An 11,412-nucleotide genomic window follows, 5' to 3' on the forward strand; every position below is an offset into this window, starting at 1 on the left:
CTGGAGAACTTTGGGATATCTGAAGGGTACCAAGGTTAGTAGAGCTGAGATTAAGGTAATATTTCTTACCTCTGGATATTCCAGTGTGTTTCAGCTTCATTGCAAGTGACAATTGGAGCTTTCCGATTTTCCATTTGGGTTACAAGAGAAGCAGGCAAAGATTCCTTTCAGTTGAGCTGGTCTTTCGGTAACTTCATGGATGTACAGTAGCTACCGTGTTTCCCCGAAATCAAGACCCAGTCATATATTTTTTTTGCCTCCAAAAGGGGCACTAGGTCTTAATTTCAGAGTATGTCTTACCTTAGGATCAGCGCAGCCAGGCCTCCCACACCCTGACATGTGTCGCACCGCTGCTTGACTTCTTCTGTGGGTGGATGACATGTGGCGCATTGCAGCATTTTTGCTCCTCCCAACAGGACACCACATGGTGCTTTGCGCTGATTCTGCTGCTTGCAGCCAGACGCTATGTGGCTCTTTGGGCCGTTTCTGCAGCGGAAACAGCCCAAAGCACCACGTGGCCTCCTGCCACGAGCAACAGAAGTGGCCCGAAGTGCGCAAGCAGCAGAAACAGCCTGAAGTGCTATGAGGCATTCTGCCGGGAGGAGCAGCAATGGCACAATGCACCACTTGGCGTCCGGCCATAAGTGGCAGCAAGCAGTTGCAGAAGATGACAAGTAGCAGCATGACAGTTGTTGGGGCGTGGGAGGCCTGGCTGAGGTGGTCCTACTGGTAAAGTAAGCGGGTGCGGGGTGCATAGGGCAGCTTCATCCCCCCTACCTCCACCCTAGCTTGATTTTTAGGGGTGCACCTCACCCCAAAACTGTGGCTTAATTTTGGAGTAGGGCTTATATTAGCCCCCCCCCCCAAAAAAAATCAAGCTAGGGCTTACTATCAGGCTAGGTCTAATTTTCGGGGAAACACGGTATATAAAATACAGGTAGTCCCCAACTTAAAACAGTTCACTTAGTGACTGTTCAAAGTTAGAATGGCACTGGAAAAATGGACTTATGACTGTTTTTCAACCTTATGATCCGTGCAGCATCCCTGTGGTCATGTCATCCAAATTCTTGGATCTTGGCAACACTTGGCAACTGACTCATATTTATGACGGTTGCAGTGTCCTGGGGTCATGTGATTATATTTTTGTGACCTTTTGACAAGCAAATTCAATGGGGAAGCCGGATTCGCTTAACAACTGTGTGACCAACTTAACAACTGCAACTGTGGCAAGGTCATAAAATGGGACTAAGCCAGAGGTAGGCAACCTTGGCTCTTTTGTGATTCGTGGACTTCAACTCCCAGAATTCCTGATCCAGCTTGGCTCAGCTTGGATACCTCTCCCTTTCCCCTCAGCATGGCTGGCTCAGGAATTCTGGGAGTTGAAGTCCACCAGTCATAAAGCAGCCTAGGCCTAGGCCAGGGGTAGGCCACCTTGGCCATTTTATGACTCGTGGATTTCAACTCCCAGAATTCCTGAGGCAGCTTGGCTCAGCTTGGATACCTCTCCCTTTCCCCTCAGGATGGCTGGCTCAGGAATTCTGGGAGTTGCAAGTCCACCAGTCATAAAAGAGCCAAGGTTTCCTACCCCTGGACTAAGCTCACTTAATAAATGTCTCACTTAAGAACAGAAATTTGGGGCTCAGTTGTGGCCATAGGATGAGGACTATCTATAGAGGTAAATGTTTCCCCTGTCCAGTCGTGTCCGATTCTAGCTCATGCTCCTCTCAGTTTCTTAGCCGAGGCAGCCAGTGTTGTCTGAAGACATTCCCGTGGTCATGTGGCCAGCATGACTGACTGCTGTTACCTTCCCACCAAAGTGGTACCTATTGATCTACTTGCATTCGCATGTTTTTGAACTACTAGGTGGGCAGGAGCTGAGGCAAGGAGCGGGAGCTCACTCTGTTGCACGGTGCTCGGGTCTCGAACCTGAACATCTGCTTTACAGCTCAACAAGTTCAGCCTTTTAATCGCTGAGCCATCGCGCCCCCTAACAACTATGTAATTTCGTTGATGACAATATAGAAATGGTTTCCCTTTGTCTTCTTCTGGGCTTCTTTTCAATTCTTGCTCTAGACCAGGGGTAGGCAACCTTGGCTCTTTTTATGACTTGTGGACTTCAGTTCCCAGAATTCCTGAGTCAGCATGGCTGGAAGGAAATTCTTTCCTTCCACCCAGTCTTGTATTTCACCTTTTGCCATCTCTGAATGTGAGGAGCACATTTCTGAAGAAGAAGGCTTCTCTGAAACCTGTTGGCCAAACCGAATAAAGCCTGAAAGAATCCAGATTGATTAAATTATGCCAATGTGTTTTTTATTATTATTATTATTATTAGTTCACAACAGTGACTGTTTGTGCACCCTCTTATTTATTTGATTTATAACCTGCTGCTCTGCTCTAACACAGAGGTTGCCATCTTGGTTTATTTGCATTGACTCTCTGGCTAGCCAGAGGTCAGCAAAGGTGTCTTGTTGTATAATCATTGAAGCAGTGGAAGCAGTGGGAGGTTTGGCCCCCTCCTCTTCCTAACTGACTCCCTTTGAAAGAGAGGGGGGGAAAATCTACATCTCTTGAATAATAATAATAATAATAATAATAATAATAATAATAATAATAATAATAATAATAATAATAATAATAATAATAATAATAATAATAATAATAATAATAATTTTATTTGTATACCGCCCTTCTCCCGAAGGACTCAGGGCAGTGAACAGGGCAAACATATAAAAATACAGAGATACAAAAGTTAAAAAAGAATTGAAGGGAGAATAAAGCATAGTTCAGCCTCGTATTATTTTGAAGACCAACATGGACTGGTATATTTGGTGGTGCAAACTCTGAATTTTGATCATGTGACAATGGAGATGCTACAATAGTCATAAGTGTGAAAAACGGTCATAGGTCTCGTTTTTCAGTGATGTTTTGTAACTTCAAACCATCACAAAATGAGGTCTGGTATCCTACTACTGTGTGTATTTAATCCGGATGTTTATAATACATACATACATACATACATACATACATACATACATACATACATACATACATACGTATAATAAATACTTCAAATATATAGAGATACATACCATAGATAGAGGGATAGATATATGATAGATAGATAGATAGATAGATAGATAGATAGATAGATAGATAGATAGATAGATAGATAGATAGATACACATAGATAGACAGCACATAGATAGATAGATAGATAGATAGATAGATAGATAGATAGATAGATAGATAGATAGATAGATAGATAGATAGATAGATAGATAGATAGATAGATAGATAGATAGATATGCAGGCAAACAGACAGACAGACAATTTGAAATGTAAGCTGCCCAGATTGAGATGACTGGCTATAGAATGAATGAATGAATGAGTGAATGAATGAATGAATAAATGAAAACATACCTTCCTTGATAATGAACTGAATTGCCCATGTCGTTTTTTAGCTTTCATGGAAGTGTATAAACCGGGATAGTCATTACACATGGACTGTGTGCTATTGAATATAGCGACCTCCTTTCTTAAATCTTAACCAGGCTTTTGTGAAAGCATCTTAAAATGCAGCTGCAATTTCAAAATCATCTTTGGGTATTTTGTTCTGCCAAAGATGATTCTTTCCCCCCCCATTCCTTGACAGCTTTCATGTTACATTATTTTGAATCGAGTTATTTCCCATCCTAAAAGCAGGGCCCGGAGTTGGGAGGGGAGCGAGACAGAGGAGAAACCAAATGTGTAATCAATCCTTATTGTACCGTGTATAATGTATATTTTCCTCCCGTATTTTTTAAAGCCAAAGCCACCTTTCTTGATGAGCCAAATGGTTCAAAATTGTTTTTTTTTTAAAAAAAACAACCTCCCATTTAGCACAACAGAAGCCAACAAACAAATTAGAGCGTAGGAAATATATTTTATATTCAAGGCACCACCAAACTATTTATAGGAATCCATTTGGTTTTTTTTATTTGTGTTTATTTTGTTTCTCTGAGTATGTGTGAATATTTTTTCCAGTTATGATTCTGTAGATTCAACATACTTGGGGATAATCATGGTGTGTGTGTGTGTGTGGAATTGAAGGCTCCTGGATTTGGGGTAGCTGATGTGCTTCGGGGATGACAGGTAGTCCTCGACTTACGGCCACAATTGAGCCCAAAATGTCTGTTGCTAAGTGAAACTTTTGTTAAGTGAATCACTGGAGATTTGTTTAGTAACCCAGTTGTTAAGTGAATCCGGCTTCCCCATTGACTTTGCTTGTCAGAAGGTTGCAAAAGGGGACCATGTGACCCTGGGACCCTGCATAACCGTCATAAATATGGGTCAGTTGCCAAGCATTTGAATTTGGATCATGTGACCATGGATATGCTAAAATGGTCGTAAGTTTGAAAAACAGTCATAAGTCACTTTTTTCAATGCTGCTCCAACTTTGAATGGTCATTAAATGAACTGTTGTAAGTGGAGGACTATTTGTATTGGGGAAGGCATTGTTTTTATGGTATCTGGAAGAAAAGAGCCATTTAAAATTGTAACTGATGGCGGCTGATGATTTCCTATAGGGTTAATTGAGTTTCCCAGGCAAGGTTCCCCCCCCCTGTGTGTATGTATGTGTGTGTGTATGTATGTGTGTGTGTATGTATGTATGTATGTGTATGTATGTATATGTGTGTGTGTGTGTGTGTGTGTGTGTGTACACACACACACACACATACACACACACACATATATATGGGTGCGCCGGATTTGTGGAACCGTTTACCGGTTGAGCTCTGGACGGCGCCCGACCTTCGCTCCTTCCGACGCGATCTGAAGACCTACTTGTTCGAACAAGCCGGCCTGGCCTGATGGGTGATGGGTTTTGGTTTTATTATCGTTTTATGTATTTTAATGTATTGTTATATTGGGCTCTTTGTTTAATCTCTTTTTAATTTTTGTATTCTTGTATTTTAGTATGTATTGCCCTGTTCACCGCCCTGAGTCCTTCGGGAGAAGGGTGGTATACAAATAAAATTAATAATAATAAATTATAATAATATATGTATATGTATATGTATATGTATATGTATATGTATATGTATATGTATATGTATATGTATATGTATATGTATATGTATATGTATATGTATATGTATATGTATATGTATATGTATATAAGGGACGCGGTGGCTCAGTGGGTTGGGACGCTGAGCTTGTCGATCAGAAGGTCGGCAGTTTGGCGGGTCGAATCCCGAGTGCCGCGTAACAGAGTGAGCGCCTGTTACTCGTCCCAGCCTCTGCCAACCTAGCAGTTCGAAAGCACGTAAAAATGCAAGTAGAAAAATAGGGACCGCTACAGTGGGAAGGTAACAGCGTTCCGTGCGCCTTTGGTGTCTAGTCATGCCGGCCACATGACCACGGAGACGTCCTCGGACAAGCGCTGGCTCTTCGGCTTTGAAACGGAGATGAGCACCGGCCCCTAGAGTTGGAAACGACTAGCACGCATGTGCAGGGGAACCTTTACCTTTACCTACCTATCTATCTATCTTTCTATCTGTCTATCTATCTGTCTATCTATCTACACACACACACACACACACACACACACACACACACACACACATACATACATACATATATGTTTGTTCATTTCCACTTGACTATAGTTTTTTAAAAAAATATAACATTATTGTTGGTTTTTTTCTTTTCCCTTGTTTTTTTATTTTTTATTTTAATCCCATTTATATCCCGCCCTTCTCCAAAGACTCAGGGCGGCTTACAATCTAAGCACAAATCAAATGCCTTCATTCTATGTATATGTCTGCTTATTAGGGCTTTGCCCCCCCCCAGTGGCATTTTTACAAAGTCAGCTTCTTGCCCCCAACAATCTGGGTCCTCATTTTCCCTACCTCGGAAGGATGGAAGGCTGAGTCAACCTTGAGCCTGGTGGGACTCGAACCTGCACTAATTGCAGGCAGCTGGTGTTACTTAAGGAGACATTAGCCCACTGCTCCACCAAGGCTCTATGCTGTCTGGTTTGCTTTAATCCACAATTTTGTGACCTGAAAAGCAGCCTGGCATGGTCTAATTTGAAAATGTGTTTTGCATTTTGGAGGGTGATGAGGGACAAAATTGGGGGCATTGCTTTGCAGATGTACAGAGCGCTATTCCACCCCTTTGAACTCTCACCCCCCCATCTAAAAATGGGCCCTAGTTCCACCCCAAGTCTGAAGTGTGGCCCTTAACGTGCCACAGAAACGTAGATGTGGCCCTTGAACAACAGACCACAAGGTTCCTCTAATGCAGGGGTCCCCAATCTTTTTGGTTGTGTGGGCTGGTGGCTGCAGCGGCTTCAGGGTTTTTGGTGGTGGGGGAATGGTTTTGCATGCACAACCTAAATCCCACATCTATTCCACAAATGAAGCCTTGTGGACTCGCCTGCCGTTTTGGCGGGTGAGGCCTGGGGTTGGAGAGCCCTGCTCTAAACTTTGAAGAAGCAAGCAAAGTTGGAAAGTTGCTGGAACAAAGAATACAGATTTAGGCTTGAGGCTGATATATTCCTTTCATTGTAGGGAAAATAATGAACTTGCCTCTTGCAGGACAGCTTGTATGTGTGTTTGGACTTCAGTTTTGCTTGCAGTTGAAAACAAGCTTCGGAGCCAAGCTTGACTTGATTTTAGAACAGAATAGATCAGAACAGAATAACAGAGTTGGAAGGGATGTTGGGGGTCTTCTGGTCCAACCCCCTGCTCAGGCAGGAAACCCATGACCATTTCAGACAAATGGTTGTCCAATCTCTTCTTAAAAACCTCCAGTGATGGAGCACCCACAACTTCTGTAGGCAAGGAGTTCCACTGATTAATTGTTCTCCCCGTCAGGAAATTTCTCCTTATTTCTAGGCTGGTTCTCTCTTTGCTTAGTTTCCATCCATTGTTTCTTGTCTTGCTTTTTTGTGCTTTGGAAAATAAGTTGACCCCCCTCTTCTTTGTGGCAGTCCCTCAGATATTGGAATATTGCTGTCATGTCACTCCTAGTCCTTTTCATTATACTAGATATACTCAATTCCCACAACGTTCTTCATACCTTTTAGCTTCCGCTCCCCTAATCATCTTTCTTGCTCTGTTCTGCTCTCTTTAGTTGTGCTATATAAATAGCAGCTTTATTGAGCTTATATATTTATTGACATTTTTTTTCTTTATTTGTTACCTACAGATTAAAAATGGACAACAAAGTTGCTATGTGCTAAAGAATAAAGATTTGGAGCTTCCATCTAAAGGCATGGTCCACTTGGAGATAGAAGTCCTGTTTAATCCTGTAAGTCTATAATCTTTAGAGGAGAAGGGATGAATGATAAGCCTTCCCCACCTTGGCACCCTAGAAATGGGATGTCAAAGTCCATAACTCTCAGCCAGCAAAGAATGGTGTTTGTCAGTTTTGGGGATGGCAATGCTCTAGAGACTGTCTGAGTGGTTGAATTGTGTCTTTCAATAGTACACGAACCCATCACTTTTGACACTGACTTGTTTCAGCAAACTATTGTAAAGGTTAACTGTGGTTTAGAGATCAGACACACAATTCCACTGTATTCCACTCCCTGGAGTCCAGTGGAGTTGGATGGTTAATAAACTGAAATAAATAAATGAGTTCCTGAAAAGTAGAAATCAACATTTCTCTCTGCTGATTGTGGGAGAGATCAGAATTGGGTTTCCATAAACTAAGGTTCATCCTGAATTATCTCTTTATGAATGTGGACATATTTCTGGATGACCTTTTCTCCAAGACTGGAGAAGAGCTTAAAAAGGAAGGTTTCAATTGGAGTGGACTTTTTAGATAAAAGGAATATTAACAAAATATATCCTGGTGTATGTTTGTCACTGCTGTGGGCTGAAGCTTGAATGGAAACTAGAAACTAGAATAACAGAGTTGGAAGGGACCTTGGAGGTCATATAGTCCAACCCCCTGCTCAGGCAGGAAACCCTATACCATTTCAGACAAATGGCTGTCCAGTCTCTTCTTAAAAACTTCCAGTGTTGGAGCATTCACAGCTTCTGGAGGCAGGTTGTTCCACTCATTAATTGTTCTCACTGTCAGGAAGTTTCTCCTTAGTTCTAGGTTGCTTCTCTCTTTGGTTAGTTTCCACCAATTGCTTCTTGTCCTGCCTTCAGGTGCTTTGGAGAATAGCTTGACTCCCTCTTCTTTGTGGCAGCCCCTGAGATATTGGAGTAATGCCATCATGTCACCCCTCATCCTTCTCTTCATTAAACTAAACATTCCCAATTCCAGCAACCGTTCCTTATATGTTTTAGCCTCCAGCCCCCTAATCATCTTTGTTGCTCTTCTTTGTACTCTAAACGAATGCTCAATGGAACTCTGAATACTGATGTTGTGTAGCTGTTGCTGCTTTATTTCAGATAAGAGCAAGCCTTAGAACCTTTTTTCCACGTGAGAGGAGATTTGTGGAAGACAACCGCAAGTTTTCCAAGAAGGTATGTCTTGGAGCTGCTAGAGGAAATCCTGTTGACCCCAGAATTCCATAATCCTGTTTGTTCATTCTCTGGAAATTGCCCCCTCTGTCTGTGCTACAAGATGAAAGAGATTAAAGTTCTCAAGATAGTTGTTACATGCTATTAGATGCTGAACATACAGTACAAGGAGATGACTTAGAAATGTTGTTCTCTATTAAAAACCACACTGATATCAGAGAATGTCCCAAAGATGCTTTTCCAAAATGCAACTGGACTTCCTTGTGGTTTTTTTTTCTCCCTTGAAAACGTTTTGCTTCTAATCCAAAATGCTTTTTTCAGTTCTGAACTGAAGAAGAACTGAAGAAGCTTCTTGGATGAGAAGTGAAACATTTTCAAGGAAAAAAAAAACCAAGAAAATCAGTTGCTTTTTGGAAAAAGCGTCTTTGGGACAACTGTGATCTGCATGATTGAGAATCTCCATAAATATTAGAGGATGTTATATGAGCTATGATATCATCCAAATCACATCATTTGCATTATTGCCATGGCAACATCTGGACCTACATGACGTCACCTGCCCATCCCTGTAGAAGCTTATGGTGAATTGGAAATGTTAGATTCAGGGTTGAATGTAAGAACTCATTGGGTTCTTTAATTGGGAAAAAGCCTTGTTTCAATTAAACACCCTCCCCCCATCATATTGCTTTCTAGCTTTTTAAGAATGATCCATTGTAGAGCAAAGAGAATTGTCAGTGTGTTCCAAGCCTGGTGTAACACACCCATATAACAATAAAAATAACTTAAAACTTGTAGAAAGTCATTTGTATACATAGACTTCCCAGTTGCAATGTATGGCTGTGAAAGTTGGACCATAAGAAAGGCTGAGTGCCAAAGAATTGAAGCCTTTGAACTATGGTGCTGGAGAAGACTCCTGCGAGTCCCTTGGACTGCAAGGTGATCAAACCGGTCAGTCCTAGAGGAGATCCACCCTGACTGCTCTTTAGAAGGCCAGATCCTGAAGCTAAAACTCAAATACTTTGGCCACCTAATGAGAAGGAAGGACTCACTGGAGAAGAGCCTGATGCTGGGAAAGGTGGAGGGCAAGGGAAGAAGGGGACGACAGAGAATGAGGTGTCTGGATGGAGTCACTGAAGCAGCAGGCATGAGCTTAAATGGACTCCAGAAGATGGTAGAGGACAGGAAGGCCTGGAGGAACGTTGTCCATGGGGTCGCGATGGGTCGGACACGACTTTGCACCCAACAACAACAATACATAGACACAACAAATATAAATACGATACTCTGTTTGGCAGGGGGTTTGTTTGTTGTCCAGTCTGTCCTAAAACCTCATTTTTCCCTTGTTCATCCTCTCCCTTATTTTCTTCCCTTTGGCTGCCCACAGATTTTATCAAGAAACGTGGACCGGGTGAAAAGAATCTCCATGGGAATCTGGAACACGATACAGTTCCTCCGAAGTTGCTTTCACTGGGAATCTCCCCTAAGAAGCTTGATAGCTTTTGTGGTGAGTGGGATTAATTCACACACCTAATTAAATGTGTGTGTATGTGTGTGTGTTTCTTAAGAGGCCTTTGTAATTAGATAACTACTGAACTGCTGGTTTTGGAGGAGGGAGGGGTAATATATGTCTTGAGAGAAGATTTATATGTGTTGTGATTCAGGGTCAGCCTGTGGGTTCGGCAGTTGCGTCTGACAATTCAGAGGAGGAGGAGGAGGGTGTTGGAGAGCTTGCTGAGAATGATATTGAGGCTCCACAGAGCCCTCAGCCAGGCCCCTCCCATCTGGTCACGACGCAGACCCAGCTGTGTGAGCCTGACAGCGTGGATGAAGATGACCCACAGCTGGCCCTGTTCAAGGACGCCCGACGCAAGAGGCAGTCAATCAGGAGTAAACAGAGGAAGGCAATGGGGCACCTCGGAAGGAGGCAGAGAGAAGCCACGCCCTGAACTTTTTAAAAAGGGGAATGCGTGGGAGGGCTGGTTTGCTGAAGGCAACCGTTTGAATAGCTCCTGTTTCATGGTTCGTGTTTGCTCTCTTTGCTCTGTTTGCTGTTTTACGTTAATAAATTTGGCAGGCTTAGTTCCAGCCTCTTGCCTTCTTGTAAAGGGGTTGTCCCTGCCTTATCTGCAGGGCCAGTAGCAGGCTGGTACAGAACAATATGATGCAAAGACCTGAAGAAGGAGACACCTGAAAAAGTTTCTGTCCTTTGATCTGAAGCTGAATTCTTTCCCCTCCCCCCAACCCCCCCCCAAACCATGTTATGATTTGGGGTAATGCCCAAATATGTTTGCGCGTGTGTATCTGTGTGCCCACACATACCACTTTTTTGCCAAAAATATTTCTCCTTGCTAAATGAATAATTTATTGCTTGCTGAAAACAATCCCAGAAATGAAAATTATTTTTGAAATTCTTTTCCTGGCACGGGCAGGGAAGGAGTTTAGATTGATTGCATTGAAAATACAGCAAACTGTGTAAGTTTTTTTAAAAAAAATAAAGAATGGTGTATTTAATATTATTTTCTTTAAAAAATATCTCCACCGGAAGATTTTAGAGCTTCTAACACAAAGTGTCAGGAGAGGCAAATGCCTGGAGAACTTTCAGTTCCAAAGCAGTTTCCCCCCCCCCCCTATGTTTTCAAAGCTTAAAGTAGGGGGAAAAATATTTAGAAGCTTGAAAAGGAATAGGAAGCGATTTGCAGAAAAAGATGATTAAAAAGTGTTCAAATCCATGCTGTGTTTATAGCAGGTTGGCAAGCAATTAAATCATCTTGTCCGAGCAGGCAATAACTGGCTGATGGGAGAAAGCAATTGTATCAAATCTCTCTTTTATTTCATGACAGTTAGAACAATTAATCAGGGGATTAACCTGCCTCCAGAAGTTATGAATGCTGCAACACTGGAAGTTTTTAAGAAGAGACTGGACAACCCTTTGTCTGAAATGGTATAG

The 11,412-nt window shown here is 42.3% G+C and overlaps 1 protein-coding gene across 1 annotated transcript in view; it reads left to right on the forward strand.

Annotated features, from left to right (window-relative positions):
• The window catches only part of LOC308679335 (multiple C2 and transmembrane domain-containing protein 2-like), a gene marked incomplete at both ends in the record, with an annotated part of 53,265 nt that extends 43,292 nt beyond the window's left edge, over positions 1 to 9,973 (forward strand). Inside the window, 3 exons of the mRNA XM_081346941.1 lie at positions 7,195 to 7,296; positions 8,394 to 8,468; positions 9,850 to 9,973. Of these exons, the coding sequence (XP_081203067.1) occupies positions 7,195 to 7,296; positions 8,394 to 8,468; positions 9,850 to 9,973 (301 nt within the window). The remainder of the gene's footprint in view (positions 1 to 7,194; positions 7,297 to 8,393; positions 8,469 to 9,849) is intronic.
• Between the last annotated feature and the right edge of the window lie 1,439 nt (positions 9,974 to 11,412).

Source organism: Vipera berus (genome assembly GCF_964194415.1).
Source record: "Vipera berus genome assembly, contig: HAP1_SCAFFOLD_215, whole genome shotgun sequence".
Taxonomy (NCBI): domain Eukaryota; kingdom Metazoa; phylum Chordata; class Lepidosauria; order Squamata; family Viperidae; genus Vipera; species Vipera berus.